At 44.5% G+C, this 16,121-nt stretch overlaps 1 protein-coding gene across 2 annotated transcripts in view; it reads left to right on the top strand.

Annotated features, from left to right (window-relative positions):
- LOC110498622 (dual specificity testis-specific protein kinase 2) overlaps positions 1–11,466 on the top strand; it is a 20,669-nt gene extending 9,203 nt beyond the window's left edge. For both annotated transcript variants that reach the window (XM_090209553.1, XM_090209554.1), the window contains exons 3-10: positions 2,034–2,155; positions 2,651–2,699; positions 3,055–3,201; positions 3,413–3,495; positions 4,561–4,651; positions 5,418–5,501; positions 6,356–6,442; positions 8,256–11,466. In XM_090209553.1, the coding sequence (XP_090065679.1) occupies positions 2,034–2,155; positions 2,651–2,699; positions 3,055–3,201; positions 3,413–3,495; positions 4,561–4,651; positions 5,418–5,501; positions 6,356–6,442; positions 8,256–9,461 (1,869 nt within the window). In that variant the 3' untranslated portion in view covers positions 9,462–11,466. The remainder of the gene's footprint in view (positions 1–2,033; positions 2,156–2,650; positions 2,700–3,054; positions 3,202–3,412; positions 3,496–4,560; positions 4,652–5,417; positions 5,502–6,355; positions 6,443–8,255) is intronic.
- Positions 11,467–16,121: the final 4,655 nt, after the last annotated feature.

Raw genomic sequence — 16,121 nt, 5'->3', positions numbered from 1 at the left:
TGTCAAGAAGCAGTGCGGCTGGCCTCCAGGATAAGCGAGCGTTGTGTCAAGAAGCAGTGCGGCTGGCCTCCAGGTTAAGCGAGCGTTGTGTCAAGAAGCAGTGTGGCTGGCCTCCAGGTTAAGCGAGCGTTGTGTCAAGAAGCAGTGCGGCTGGCCTCCAGGTTAAGCGAGAGTTGTGTCAAGAAGCAGTGCGGCTGGCCTCCAGGATAAGCGAGTGTTGTGTCAAGAAGCAGTGCGGCTGGCCTCCAGGTTAAGCGAGCGTTGTGTCAAGAAGCAGTGCGGCTGGCCTCCAGGATAAGCGAGCGTTGTGTCAAGAAGCAGTGCGGCTGGCCTCCAGGATAAGCGAGCGTTGTGTCAAGAAGCAGTGCGGCTGGCCTCCAGGATAAGCGAGCGTTGTGTCAAGAAGCAGTGCGGCTGGCCTCCAGGTTAAGCGAGCGTTGTGTCAAGAAGCAGTGCGGCTGGCCTCCAGGATAAGCGAGCGTTGTGTCAAGAAGCAGTGCGGCTGGCCTCCAGGATACGCGAGCGTTGTGTCCAGAACCAGTGCGGCTGGCCTCCAGGTTAAGCGAGCGTTGTGTCAAGAAGCAGTGCGGCTGGCCTCCAGGATAAGCGAGCGTTGTGTCCAGAACCAGTGCGGCTGGCCTCCAGGTTAAGCGAGCGTTGTGTCAAGAAGCAGTGTGGCTGGCCTCCAGGTTAAGCGAGCGTTGTGTCAAGAAGCAGTGCGGCTGGCCTCCAGGATAAGCAAGCGTTGTGTCAAGAAGCAGTGTGGCTGGGTTGTGATTTAGAGGACACACGGCTCTCGACCTTCGCCTCTCCTGAGTCCGTACGGGAGTTGCAGCAATGGCACACGACTAACTACCAATTTGGATACCACAAAATTTTTAAAAAATTAAAGGAAAAATGTAAAAAACAATTACAATTATTTGTATTTATTTTTAAAGACATAAAAAAATTTCCCTTCACATAGACAGCGTGGTGAAGAAGACACACTGCCTGCCCTCCAGGACACCTACAGCACCGGTGTCACAGGAAGGCCATGAACATCATCAAGGACCTGAGCCACATCCTGTTCATCCCGCTTCCATCTAGAAGGTGGAGACAGTACAGGTGCTTCAAAGCTGGGACCAAGACCAAGAGACTGAGGCCATCAGACTGTTAAATCATCTCCACTAGCCGGTCTCTGCCCAGTACCCTGCCCTGAACTTTAGTCACTGTTACTAGCCGGCTACCACCCGGTACTCTACCCTGCACCTTACAAACGGCACTGGTCACTTTACATTGGTCACTTTAGTAATGTTTCCATACTGTTTTACTCCCTTTATATACTGTATTCTAGTCAAGACTCATCCTATATAACTACTGTTGTACACAACTTTTCTACTCGTCACTGTTCACAATGACAGGTTCAAGTTAGTCCCTCCCTGTTTCGGTCCACTTTCTGCCATTTAGTTTCTAGTGAAACTATGGTTGTCTCTAGTGAATACCACCCAGTCCTCTCTCTCACCATCTCTATGGTTGTCTCTAGTGAATACCACCCAGTCCTCTCTCTCACCATATCTATGGTTGTCTCTAGTGAATACCACCCAGTCCTCTCTCTCACCTCATCTCTATGGTTGTCTCTAGTGAATACCACCCAGTCCTCTCTCTCACCTCATCTCTATGGTTGTCTCTAGTGAATACCACCCAGTCCTCTCTCTCACCATCTCTATGGTTGTCTCTAGTGAATACCACCCAGTCCTCTCTCACCCCATATCTATGGTTGTCTCTAGTGAATACCACCCAGTCCTCTCTCTCACCTCATCTCTATGGTAGTCTCTAGTGAATACCACCCAGTCCTCTCTCTCACCTCATCTCTATGGTTGTCTCTAGTGAATACCACCCAGTCCTCTGTCTCACCATCTGAGAGAGAGGAGCCATTGTAAATAAAATACAATTCTTAACTGACTGATCTAGTTAAATAAAGGTTAAATATTTGTATTTTAATAATAATCTCTATGGTTGTCTGAAGCAGTGCTGCTCTCTGTCTCCCCCTGCAGGTGCAGCACAGGATCACAGGCCAGGTGATGGCCCTAAAGATGAACACTCTGGCCAGCAACAAGGCCAACATGCTCAGGGAGGTCCAGCTTATGAACCGGCTCTGCCACCCCAATATACTTGGGTATGTCTAGAGCTACACACACACACACACACACACACACACACTGCATGCACAATGTACACACTTGGCTATGTGCAGTGCACATTGCACAGCTGCCCTGTCACCCTCGCTCAGACCATTTAGTAGTAGCACTGTGTTGTTGTCACAGATGGAAGGGGTTCTTATCTTTGTGGTAGTAGCCTACCTTTGCTGTGGGTAGAACTTGCGTCAACTCTCAGCAGCACCACCCAAGGGAAAAGACACAACTGCTGTCAATTAAAAACAACATGTCATCTGGAAAGACGGACGGGCAGAAAACTAGCCTGTAAAATGGTGCAAAACCATTATCAGAACAGAGGACAGACACACACAAACTCTCTTCAAATGTAAGACATTATTGGAATCATTGATACCTCTTGTCAACTAGGTTTGAAATCACATAGTTGTTTTTAGCTGTGTAGATGATGTATTCTGGATGTTTTCGGTGTGTTTTGAATGCTCTCCCTCTCTGCTCAGGTTCCTGGGAGTGTGTGTACAGGAGGGCCAGCTCCATGCTCTAACTGAGGTAAACTCATCCGGATTCTGTCTCTCTGGAGGGAGTCCTTGCATTTTATCTTCCAGAGACAATAGTGTCCATGGTAACAGAATAGGCTGTATACACGGGCCATAAAAAGTAATGAAGATGAGGGTTGCATTCCATTTAAATTAAATTTTACACAGGCCTGCAAAGAACAGGCTAAGTTCTCTACAGAATATTACATCCTTACAATGCCTATGGAAATGTTTAACGTCTCAGGAACCACATCAATTTAGTGTAGGGTTAATGATCATGTAATATGTGTAGGCATGCACAGAATCTGTGTGTCTGGAATGGACTCAATCTCATTAACTGTGTGTGATGTTGTCATGGTTACCTACAGTACATCAACGGGGGTAACCTGGAGCAGCTGCTGGACAGTGACAGGTATCTGTCGTGGTCGGTGAGGATGTGTCTGTCTCAGGACATCGCCTGTGGCCTGCAGTACCTCCACAGCAAGGGCATCTTCCACAGAGACCTCACCTCCAAGGTAGGAGATAGGAGCATATAGGGGACCAGACAGACACACAATAACTCTTCCCTTCACTTCATCTTGCATTAATTGTTAATTTAATCTCACACACACTCATATGCTCTCTCTGTCTCTCTCTTCTCTCTCTCTCTCTCTTTCTTCTCTCTCTCTCTCTCTCTCTTTCTTCTCTCTTTCTCTCTTCTCTCTCTCTCCCCTCTCTCTCTTATAGAACTGTCTGGTACGCTGTGAGAATGGTGTGTTCACTGCAGTAGTGGGAGACTTTGGTCTGGCAGAGAAGATTCCAGACTACAGGTTAGTGCTGTGAAAAGATTCCAGATTACAGGTTAGTGCTGTGAGAAGATTCCAGACTACAGGTTAGTGCTGTGAGAAGATTCCAGACTACAGGTTAGTGCTGTGAGAAGATTCCAGACTACAGGTTAGTGCTGTGAGAAGATTCCAGACTACATGTTAGTGCTGTGAGAAGATTCCAGACTATAGGTTAGTGCTGTGAGAAGATTCCAGACTACAGGTTAGTGCTGTGAGAAGATTCCAGACTACAGGTTAGTGCTGTGAGAAGATTCCAGACTACAGGTTAGTGCTGTGAGAAGATTCCAGACTACAGGTTAGTGCTGTGAGAAGATTCCAGACTACAGGTTAGTGCTGTGAGAAGATTCCAGACTACAGGTTAGTGCTGTGAGAAGATTCCAGACTACAGGTTAGTGCTGTGAGAAGATTCCAGACTACAGGTTAGTGCTGTGAGAATATTCTAGACTGCAGGTTAGTGCTGTGAGAAGATTCCAGACTACAGGTTAGTGCTGTGAGAAGATTCCAGACTGCAGGTTAGTGCTGTGAGAAGATTCCAGACTGCAGGTTAGTGCTGTGAGAAGATTCCAGACTACAGGTTAGTGCTGTGAGAAGATTCCAGACTACAGGTTAGTGCTGTGAGAAGATTCCAGACTACAGGTTAGTGCTGTGAGAAGATTCCAGACTACAGGTTAGTGCTGTGAGAAGATTCCAGACTACAGGTTAGTGCTGTGAGAAGATTCCAGACTGCAGGTTAGTGCTGTGAGAAGATTCCAGACTGCAGGTTAGTGCTGTGAGAAGATTCCAGACTACAGGTTAGTGCTGTGAGAAGATTCCAGACTACAGGTTAGTGCTGTGAGAAGATTCCAGACTGCAGGTTAGTGCTATGAGAACGTTCCTCTAGATTACAGGAGGACTATATGACTGTCTCCCCATATTCCCACCATGACTGCACATATAGCCTACAGTCTAGATGAGTTAGTTAAATGCATTATATCTTCTATTCTGTTTTTAAATAAATGTGTTTTTGAATAAATGTGTTCTATATGAATGTATTATTTTCCTCTCCTCCAGTGACGGGGTTGATCAGCAGCCTCTGGCCGTGGTGGGCTCCCCCTACTGGATGGCCCCGGAGGTGCTGAGAGGAGAGCTCTATGATGAAAAGGTACTAACAGAAGCACAGATAGAACAATGAGACAGACATTTCACCGGATGTATAAATATGAAGCATCCGGTTGGTGTTTCCACTCACTAACAAATATGGTGATGACAGGAAGCCCAGAGGACGGCAGTGGGAGAAGATGGATTTTGGGCGATATTCTGCTAATTTACTCATCGATGAAACATTTGATCTCAATACTTTTCTGTTCCCACAACTATAATCTGTTATGAAAAGAGTGAACAAAGTTTTGTAGACTTTACCCTTTGCCAGAGTTGTATTGTTTAGAAGGAGTGCAAAGGCGAATTGAGTTATTGCACACGTGCACTACAGAGTAGGCGTTACCTAATGAACATATGCAAATGCATGGTAGAATGAGCCAATGGGATCTCTGCTTGGCTCTGCCCACCTCCTTGCTTGTTCTGCACACTATGGCTCATTTGTTTCCATTGGAAACGACAGGCTGTGGTTTATCTCAGTTAAGTTATACAAATCTTTGACAGTAGTCAACTGTTTCCTGGCTGTTATCTCACTGGTCCGGGTGCATCATTAGATGAAGCAAACAGTAATATAATGCAACAATACTCTGCTATAAAACAATCTGGAAGGACAACTGTTCCATGTTCCTGCTGTGTTTTTCTGGTTGTGTCTAGTGGGTCCTGCTAATATGTATGCTGCTAGCAAATGACCAGACTCTTCCAAGGTGTATTATTGTGGATATTTCAAGTGAGATGTTATTGATTAGATGTGATTGGCTGACTCTGACCTTTAGGTGGATGTGTTTGCCTATGGAATCATCCTGTGTGAGATCATCGCCCGGATAGAGGCTGATCCGGACTTCCTACCTCGCACTGAGGTACACACACACACACACACACACACACACACACACACACACACACACACACACACAACCCCACAGTTTATGACAGGCACACAGTTAACCAATGCTTTTCCTTTTTCCCTGATCGCACAACCCTAAATCAATGGTTTCATACTATCACACAACAAACTGACCGTGTAAACCCTTAATCCAAACCCTTTCTACACCACTTTTTTTTTCCACTTTGACCCTGAAAATAAGTGCCCTCCCTGTCCTTATTGCACATTATCACATGTAACTGCAGTGGAAGACTTGGATATTTAATCACTGCAGTACAGGGCAGCAGTTCCAGCTACATGTGAGGTTTAAAGTGGAACTGACAGTGTTTTCACTACTGTAACGACTAGAGGTCGACCGATTTAATCGGAATGGCCGATTTAATTAGGGCCTATTAATTGTCCAAACACAAGGCTGCTTTTCCATTCCATATTTATTTTTACTTAGTATTCAGTATGTAATTCCCAAATATTCTAAGAATGTATGACAATGTGAAAATGACAATGTCTAAGTGCTCGCTTGTCAGAAATCTTCTAAAAAAATATGTCATTTTTACTGTATGAACAGATTTGAATGAGATTTCATGTTGATAAAATGCTGTCAGTTCCACCTTAATGAGGATAACTCTATCACAGTGTATGTCTCCATCTAGTTGATATGATGGAGAACTACAACTTTAATGAGGATAACTCTATCACAGTGTATGTCTCCATCTAGTTGATATGATGGAGAACTACAACATGTATATTATTTTAACATAGTCAGACAAACTGATTGACAGCTAGTCGGCTACATGAAAAGATGATGATGATGATCCTCTGTGTGTGCAGGACTTTGGACTAGATGTGGATGCCTTTGAGAACCTGGTTGGTGACTGTCCAACACCATTCCTCAACCTTGCAGTCCTCTGCTGCAATGTAAGATGCAGACTGACTGACAGCCTGACAGATTGACTGACTTCATAATAATTGCAAGCATTATTGACTCTGTGTACATACAGTGCCTTGCGAAAGTATTCGGCCCCCTTGAACTTTGCGACCTTTTGCCACATTTCAGGCTTCAAACATAAAGATATAAAACTGTATTTTTTTGTGAAGAATCAACAACAAGTGGGACACAATCATGAAGTGGAACGACATTTATTGGATATTTCAAACTTTTTTAACAAATTAAAAACTGAAAAATTGGGCGTGCAAAATTATTCAGCCCCTTTACTTTCAGTGCAGCAAACTCTCTCCAGAAGTTCAGTGAGGATCTCTGAATGATCCAATGTTGACCTAAATGACTAATGATGATAAATACAATCCACCTGTGTGTAATCAAGTCTCCGTATAAATGCACCTGCACTGTGATAGTCTCAGAGGTCCGTTAAAAGCGCAGAGAGCATCATGAAGAACAAGGAACACACCAGGCAGGTCCGAGATACTGTTGTGAAGAAGTTTAAAGCCGGATTTGGATACAAAAAGATTTCCCAAGCTTTAAACATCCCAAGGAGCACTGTGCAAGCGATAATATTGAAATGGAAGGAGTATCAGACCACTGCAAATCTACCAAGACCTGGCCTTCCCTCTAAACCTTCAGCTCATACAAGGAGAAGACTGATCAGAGATGCAGCCAAGAGGCCCATGATCACTCTGGATGAACTGCAGAGATCTACAGCTGAGGTGGGAGACTCTGTCCATAGGACAACAATCAGTCGTATATTGCTCAAATCTGGCCTTTATGGAAGAGTGGCAAGAAGAAAGCCATTTCTTAAAGATATCCATAAAAAGTGTCGTTTAAAGTTTGCCACAAGCCACCTGGGAGACACACCAAACATGTGGAAGAAGGTGCTCTGGTCAGATGAAACCAAAATTGAACTTTTTGGCAACAATGCAAAACGTTATGTTTGGCGTAAAAGCAACACAGCTGAACACACCATCCCCACTGTCAAACATGGTGGTGGCAGCATCATGGTTTGGGCCTGCTTTTCTTCAGCAGGGACAGGGAAGATGGTTAAAGTTGATGGGAAGATGGATGGAGCCAAATACAGGACCATTCTGGAAGAAAACCTGATGGAGTCTGCAAAAGACCTGAGACTGGGACGGAGATTTGTCTTCCAACAAGACAATGATCCAAAACATAAAGCAAAATCTACAATGGAATGGTTCAAAAATAAACATATCCAGGTGTTGGAATGGCCAAGTCAAAGTCCAGACCTGAATCCAATCGAGAATCTGTGGAAAGAACTGAAAACTGCTGTTCACAAATGCTCTCCATCCAACCTCACTGAGCTCGAGCTGTTTTGCAAGGAGGAATGGGAAAAAATGTCAGTCTCTCGATGTGCAAAACTGATAGAGACATACCCCAAGCAACTTACAGCTGTAATCGCAGCAAAAGGTGGCGCTACAAAGTATTAACTTAAGGGGGCTGAATAATTTTGCACGCCCAATTTTTCAGTTTTTGATTTGTTAAAAAAGTTTGAAATATCCAATAAATGTCGTTCCACTTCATGATTGTGTCCCACTTGTTGTTGATTCTTCACAAAAAAATACAGTTTTATATCTTTATGTTTGAAGCCTGAAATGTGGCAAAAGGTCGCAAAGTTCAAGGGGGCCGAATACTTTCGCAAGGCACTGTACTTACTGTAAATGCACAGATTGACAACCTAAAACCAACCATACATTTGAAAAAGTATGCACTGTTTACACTCTTCCTGCTCCCCTCACTCTGTTTCTCCCTCTTTCTCAGATGAATGCAAAGTTACGTCCCTCATTCTCTGAGATAGTGGTCTTGCTGGAGGGGATGGAGAGAGGAGAGGAGGAGAGGAAGACGGCCATCCCTCTGGGCGATTGTCTCTCCTCAAAACCCCCCACTGGCCACATCAGCCCCTACCGACGACGGAGTTCCCTCTGTCGCCCCGGCGACCAGCAGTTGTCACGGAGCCAGTCTGAAATGCTTCCACCAACGACGCCCCCACTCGGCACTCCGGCCCGGGTCAACCCCTTCTCCCTGCGGCAGGACCTGAACGGGGGCCGCATCAAGCTCTACGACACCCCCAGCAAGTCTGTCATCTCCCTGACCTTCACCCTTCCCCAGCAGCCTGACACCTGCGCCTCTCCCCCCCTCAGGGGAAACCTCTTACTCCGCGGGCCCCCCCGACGCTGCCAGTCTCTCCCCTGCACCCCTGAGCCGGGGCGAACCCTCTCCCTCCTCCGGGACCCCGACCTGCAGCGCTTGGGGAAAGAGGAGGAAGAGGAGGGGGAGGATGAAAGGAGGAAGGAGAAGGGAGGGATGGTGGAGGATGAAAGGAGGAAGGAGAAGGGAGGGATGGTGGAGGACGTGTCAGATGATTCAGGGCTGCCTCTGGACATGGTGTCTCTGGGTCCTCTGGAAGAGGAAGAGGAGGAAGGTTTTTCTCTGGGGGAGCCTATGGACTGCAGCAGGTCTCCTGACACACTAGAGGGCGCTGTCCCTACACCAGGGAGACATCTACTACACCCAGCCTCGTCCTCTTCCTCCCTGTTTCTGCAGCCTAACGGCTGGCGTCACCCAGTCTCCAATGCCCCTTCCTCCCTCCCTCCTCTCCCTCATCTGGACAACAACAACATCTCGGCGATGGTGGTCGTCGGCCGTCCGATTGGCTGGAGGGCTAGCGGCTACCGCACCGCAATCCCGGGCCCCCCTGCTGGCCCCGCCCCTGAACAAGATGAGGTCATTTCCTGTCCGGGCTGCTGTCTGATTGGTCTGAGCTTTCCATCCGTGTGCCTGAAGGGGGTGCCGACCCCTCGCCGCGTTCCGCCCCGACGACCCTACCGGAACCTCAACGGGGGGGGCATCAGTGACCCTTCAGCTGCCACGGCAACCAAGGGACTGCTTTGTTGCGGGGCGAATGGTCTTGCTCCTCCGACCGCACCTTGCGTGCCTGGGCTACCCCTACCAGAGGCACAGACTTAGGAAGGACTCCCCCTAGTGGGCTGACTGGCCAACAACAACATTAACACCAGTGACATTACTGAGACTTTGACTGGTTCTGTTTATTGTCGCTATTACTATTTATTATTACTATTAGGAACTGATGATGTTGATGATTATTACTACTACCTGAAGAGAGAGTGTGCGTGCGTGCGTGCGTGATTGAGGAGGTGGTGGGGACACTGGTGGTTGTATTGGGAGAAGCAGAATAGGAAACCAGAAGTCGGTTATTGATGTGAGATCTTATATATTGGTTGTTGACCTGGCGCCATTTGATAACTGCAGTGTGTCGCTGGTTTGTTCACTCACTTTCTGCACTCTGAATCTTTCTATGATTCCTACTAATGATTTTTCACTGGTCTGGGTGGTGCTTGAGATTTGTATTGAATTCAAACAAGTGCTTCTTCTTCCTATAACCCACTATGATCCAGGTATCCTCTCAGTGTGTGTGTGTGAATTTTTAACAGCTTGTGTATCTTTGAAACAGCAGGAAAAGCTATTCTCCTAGCTTATTTACGTATTGTACTGATTATTTCACTCTAAGTTCTGTCTGTGTGTGTGTCAGAGGGAGAGAAAGTGTGTGTGTGTGACTGAATGACTCAGGTTTGTCCCTTGATGTCTGTTTTGAAATGTTAGTGGTTCGCAGGTAATTTCCCCGTACCCGTGTGTGAGATTAGAGAACTGTGTAATCATTTCATATAAAGTTAGTGAGGTGAACATAATCTTTACTATAATGTTTTTTGACACTATTGATGAGAATCACTCCACTCTTCATTTCATAGGGCTACTGGTTCCGTACCTGTTGAGGTTGACTCTCTGTATCTGAAATGGCACCCTTTTCCCTATATAGTGCACTACTTTTGACCAGGGCCCACCTGGTCAAAATAGGATGCCATTTTGTCTGTTGTCCCCAGAGCTTACGGTGTGTTTGTCTCCCTCTGCTGGCCTGAATGACCCAGTCATACCAGGCCATTGTGGCTCACAGGCTTTGTCTCTTCCTTTCGTCATAACCCTTTCCTTCTACGAGACCAGACCAGGGAAAACTCCAGGCTTTAGTTATAGACCTGGAGGTTTTCCTAGTCGGGTCACTTTGTCAGGAAAAAGTCCCAGCCATATATCATATCAACTGATATGAGGGGACTGAAAAAGGTTTATGGCTATGCTATTAACATTTCTAACGAGTTCTAACCGCTTAATCTAGCTAGTGATCTGTAGGAAAGGAGGAGGAGGAAACATAAGCCAGTGTATTGGGACGTAGCCAGTCACACTCAACTGTACTGGCCAGAGAGTCTCTTTGTTACTGCACTGTTTAAACAGCATGATTTACAGAGTCTGGACAACTGTGTGTATCCATCCAGATAATTCCACTGTTCTGTCCCATATTGATGATGTCATAATGACAATGGTACAAACACCGACCCATATGTCCATGGAACAACCGAGGGAGTGTAATGCACTTTCTTTTTTAAAGCTGAGAATCTTGTTGATTTAACATTTATTTATGAAATCATGTATGTAGCTAACTAGTAAACCCTTCTGCTGGCTGGGATGTTGGTTGGTCTGTGGCTAGTTGGAATAATAAATTATTATTATGGAAATATGTGTCTGTTCCTTTCCAGGAACAACCCTTCCCCTTTAGACACTTGTAGAGATCTGAGAGGACTTGATAGGATGCATCAATAGAATTTCACCATATTGCTTAAACCTGTCCAACCCTCTCAGATCTCCACCAGTTCCTATAGGAAGGGGTTGTTTCTGGACAGGGGCTCTGTTTCTACTAGAACCCATCCTCTACATGCAAGACACTGATCATACCCCTTGATTTTTTTCCCCCCATATTTTATTACGTTACAGCCTTATTCTAAAATGGATGAAATTGTTTTTTTTCCGCATCAATTGACTGTACACACAACACTCCATAATGACAAAGCAAAAACAGGGTTTTTGACATTTTTGCAAATGTATTAAAAATAAACTGATGTCACATCTACATAAGTATTCCGACTCTTTACTCAGTACTTTGTTGAAGCACCCTGTCACTAGTGTAGAGCGGAGGAGGCAGTCGCAGGTTTAGAACTACTAAATTTACATAAGTATTCAGAACCTTTACTCAGTACTTTGTTGAAGCACCTTGTCACTAGGGTAGAGCGGAGGAGGCAGTCGCAGGTTTAGAACTACTAAATTTACATAAGTATTCAGAACCTTTACTCAGTACTTTGTTGAAGCACCTTGTCACTAGGGTAGAGCGGAGGAGGCAGTCGCAGGTTTAGAACTACTAAATTTACATAAGTATTCAGAACCTTTACTCAGTACTTTGTTGAAGCACCCTGTCACTAGGGTAGAGCGGAGGAGGCAGTCGCAGGTTTAGAACTACTACATTTATATAAGCACCATTTCTTTTATATCCTATGAACTTTACATGTTGCTGCTCATGGGTCCTTTTACATGGAAATGCCCAGAGGGGACTGATGCCTTTGTTTCCACGGCAGCTGAACCATTTCAACACCATGATCTGGATTTGTCCACTTTCACATTCTTTGAGAGATACCGGTATTCTCTATGATGAGACAACCAGCCTAGATTGTGTCAATGATCTGAGGAAGAAGCTCTTCTCCAATAGGTCATTCTAGATGGAGAACATCACAGGCTGCCCTGCTACAACATTCAAACAGAGCAGTGTACCAAGCAAGCATTTTGTCAACAAGTCTGAAAACCATCCAATTGGCACTTTCACCAGAAAGTACAGGATGGACTAAACCAGTTGATTCCTGGACACCTTTGATGACACTCTTACCAGAGGCTGACCAAGTTTACAGAGAACTCCTGATGTGTGGCAGCAAAATGATGCTGGATTGTCATCCACTCAGGGTCGGAGTTATGGGCAGGCCTTATGGGGTCTGGCCCGCCCTACCTCCTTGACCATCCAAATGAAATATATTTATTTGACAAACGTGTGCCAACAGAAACAGGCATCAAACTCAGATAAAGCATCCATGCGAGCGAAACAGCACCCCCTCTGTCTCCAGTAAATGTAGCCATGTACAGTGGGGCAAAAAAGTATTTAGTCAGCTACCAATTGTGCAAGTTCTCCCACTTAAAGAGATGAGGCCTGTAATTTTCATCATAGGTACACTTCAACTATGACAGACAAAATGAGGGAAAAAAAATCCAGAAAATCACATTGTAGAATTTTTAATGAATTTATTTGCAAATTATGGTGGAAAATAAGTATTTGGTCACCTACAAACAAGCAAGATTTCTGGCTCTCACAGACCTGTAACAACTTCTTTAAGAGGCTCCTCTGTCCTCCACTCGTTACCTGTATTAATGGCACCTGTTTGAACTTGTTATCAGTATAAAAGACCCCACTATGGCCAAGACCAAAGAGCTGTCAAAGGACACCAGAAACAAAATTGTAGACCTGCACCAGGATGGGAAGACTGAATCTGCAATAGGTAAGCAGCTTGGTTTGAAGAAGTCAACTGTGGGAGCAATTATTAGGAAATGGAAGACATACAAAACTACTGATAATCTCCCTCGATCTGGGGCTCCACGCAAGATCTCACACCGTGGGGTCAAAATGATCACAAGAACGGTGAGCAAAAATCCCAGAACCACACGGGGGGACCTAGTGAATGACCTGCAGAGATCTGGGACTAAAGTAACAAAGCCTACCATCAATAACACACTATGCCGCTAGGGACTCAAATCCTGCAGTGCCAGACGTGTCCCCCTGCTTAAGCCAGTACATGTCCAGGCCCGTCTGAAGTTTGCTAAAGAGCATTTGGATGATCCAGAAGAAGATTGGGAGAATGTCATATGGTCAGATGAAACCAAAATATAACTTTTTGGTAAAAACTCAACTCGTTGTGTTTGGAGGCCAAAGAATGCTGAGTTGCATCCAAAGAACACCATACCTACTGTGAAGCATGGGGGTGGAAACATCATGCTTTGGGGCTGTTTTTCTGCAAAGGGACCAGAAAGACTGATCCGTGTAAAGGAAAGAATGAATGGGGCCATGTATCAATAGATTTTGAGTGAAAACCTCCTTCCATCAGCAAGGGCATTGAAGATGAAACGTGGCTGGGTCTTTCAGCATGACAATGATCCCAAACACACTGCCCGGGCAATGAAGGAGTGGCTTCGTAAGAAGCATTTCAAGGTCCTGGAGTGACCTAGCCAGTCTCCAGATCTCAACCCCATAGAAAATCTTTGGAAGGAGTTGAAAGTCCGTGTTGCCCAGAAACAGCCCCAAAACATCACTGCTCTAGAGGAGATCTGCATGGAGGAATGGACCAAAATACCAGCAACAGTGTGTAAAAACCTTGTGAAGACTTACAGAAAATGTTTGACCTCTGTCATTGCCAACAAAGGGTATATAACAAAGTATTGAGATAAACTTTTGTTTTTGACCAAATACTTATTCTCCACCATAATTTGCAAATAAATTCATAAAAAATCCTACAATGTGATTTTCTGGATTTTATTTTCTAATTTTGTCTGTCATAGTTGAAGTATACCTATGATGAAAATTACAGGCCTCTCTCATCTTTTTAAGTGGGAGAACTTACACAATTGGTGGCTGACTAAATACTTTTTTGCCCCACTGTGTCTGCTGTTGTCTGGCCGAAATGAGTGTGGCATGTCATACTCTTTTTGGTCAGACAGCATCAGATACATGGGATGCATATGGTAAGACCGAGGGGGCGTTGTTTTGCTCGCTCAGATGCTTTCTCTAATGAGGTAGTGTCAGCCACTTGTGAATTTTTTTAAAGTTGGCGGGCGCGCAGTGTTTTGTTCGGATGCTGGAATTATTTTGGACAAAGGTGTGAAGGTGACCTGCTGTATTTTTTTTAAGTGATTTGTTTGACAATCAGATGAAAACGTCATGACTGGCTGTGTTCATTCCACATTATAAGGGAATACATGTTTAGAGTTAAATGACATGTTTTTACTATAAAACCCATTTAAAACACAAAGGTCCCGTGGGGTAAAAGGAGCCCCTTCTTGGAAATCAAATGGCTGTCCATCTGATTCGTTCAGGTGCCGGCCCAGCACCATGGGAAACAGGACCCTAAATATTTTTTTCTTCACTAATCACAATTTAAGGAATACGTTTGTTGCATGACTTGATGTCATGTTGTTTTGAGTGAAAATGTTACGTCATAAGCTGTTTTAAATATGACTAGGGATTCATTTCCATCTCCTTTGGCGGACATTTTGGTACATTTTTAAATGAGTACCCCTTCTAGGATGTCTTCATATAATCTGAGGAATGTTTGTACCAGGCGTTTATCTGTTGCATGACAGTTTTTATTGTTCAAATACCAGCTATTATGGCAGCCATTTATAATGTGCACAATAACTTGCTTCCTGGTTACACTTGAAATGGGATCCCCTTGTTTTCATATCGTCTGAGGAATGCCTATACCAAATGTCATTTTTGTATTTGCATTGTTAAATAAATTGCTTTGCTATGTCACAGACACTGGCTTAAGGCTCTCTCCCCCTCCCTAAAATAAAAATATACTACTAGTATGGCCTACCAACCACTGTCCATGGTGCTGAAATTGGGACATGCCTATCGATGATTGGCCTTCTGCTGTGCCAGGGCTAACCTTTGCTTTAGGTAATGGATACATGTATATTGGTAGGCCTATTTGGTCATTTTCTCATGTTAAGCCTAACATTTCACAAAGCGAAACAGCATACTTATCAGATACCAGTAGATCGTTTTTTATATATGCACAAATGTGCTGTATAGGCCACCCAAACCTTCATGACATCACGCTCCCTTCCAGCTTGGATAGAAAGTTGTGCATAAAACCAGTCTATTAATGCCAAATAATTCAGTCAGTCCACCCTCAAAACAGTAGCTTTATATGGATTGTTTCATTATGCAGAATATAGCTACAGAATATACAGTGTTGAGATGCTATTTATATACTTAAAAATAAATACATATCAAATAGCCTAACACTGATGAAAAAAGTAGTCGGCTTGAGGATAAATTCAGCCACTATGTATTGTTGAACTCAGCAGGTTTTATATGGCTAACAGCCTACACAAATGGGCTGCAATATTCAAGGTAAATGAAATCCAATTTGAGAGACTTCCCTGGTGTACTGAAGTCCAACTATTTTGTAATCAAATGTTTTCTCCGGGTCGTTAGGTTCAGGGTTCCGGCCTTTATGAGTTTTAGTTTAGAAAATGATCTCTCCGCAGAAGTGACAGTTACAGGGATGTTAAAAACAGTTTCAATTTTGTTCATACTGCTGAAACGCCTTTTGACTTGTGTGGTTGCAATATCAACAGTCTCTTTTCTCTGGTCTATCTTGGCATGCAGCATTTCAATCGTGTGCAGTGTTAATGCATTAGACTCTCAGTCTAACATGCTGACCACATACATGTTATTCAGTCATTGCATCCACACTTCTTGCGCACGTCAACGAGCGTCTGCATAGCCAGGTGCTAAAATAGATCTTGGTTCTATTGGTGATGCTTTAGGCGCTGCAAATCTCGCCTCTCCCATCTCCTCATTGGTTTATAGGAGCATAGTAGGGATGCACGATATATTGGTAAGCATATCTGAATCGGACGATATTAGCTAAAAATGCCAACATCGGCATTGGCCCGATTTAT

The sequence above is a fragment of the Oncorhynchus mykiss genome, chromosome 19, assembly GCF_057628025.1.
Source record: "Oncorhynchus mykiss isolate SJ-2025 chromosome 19, ASM5762802v1, whole genome shotgun sequence".
In the NCBI taxonomy this organism is placed as follows: Eukaryota; Metazoa; Chordata; class Actinopteri; order Salmoniformes; family Salmonidae; genus Oncorhynchus; species Oncorhynchus mykiss.
The sequence above is the reverse complement of the archived record's forward strand: the minus strand, read 5'-3'. Positions and strand labels throughout refer to the sequence as shown.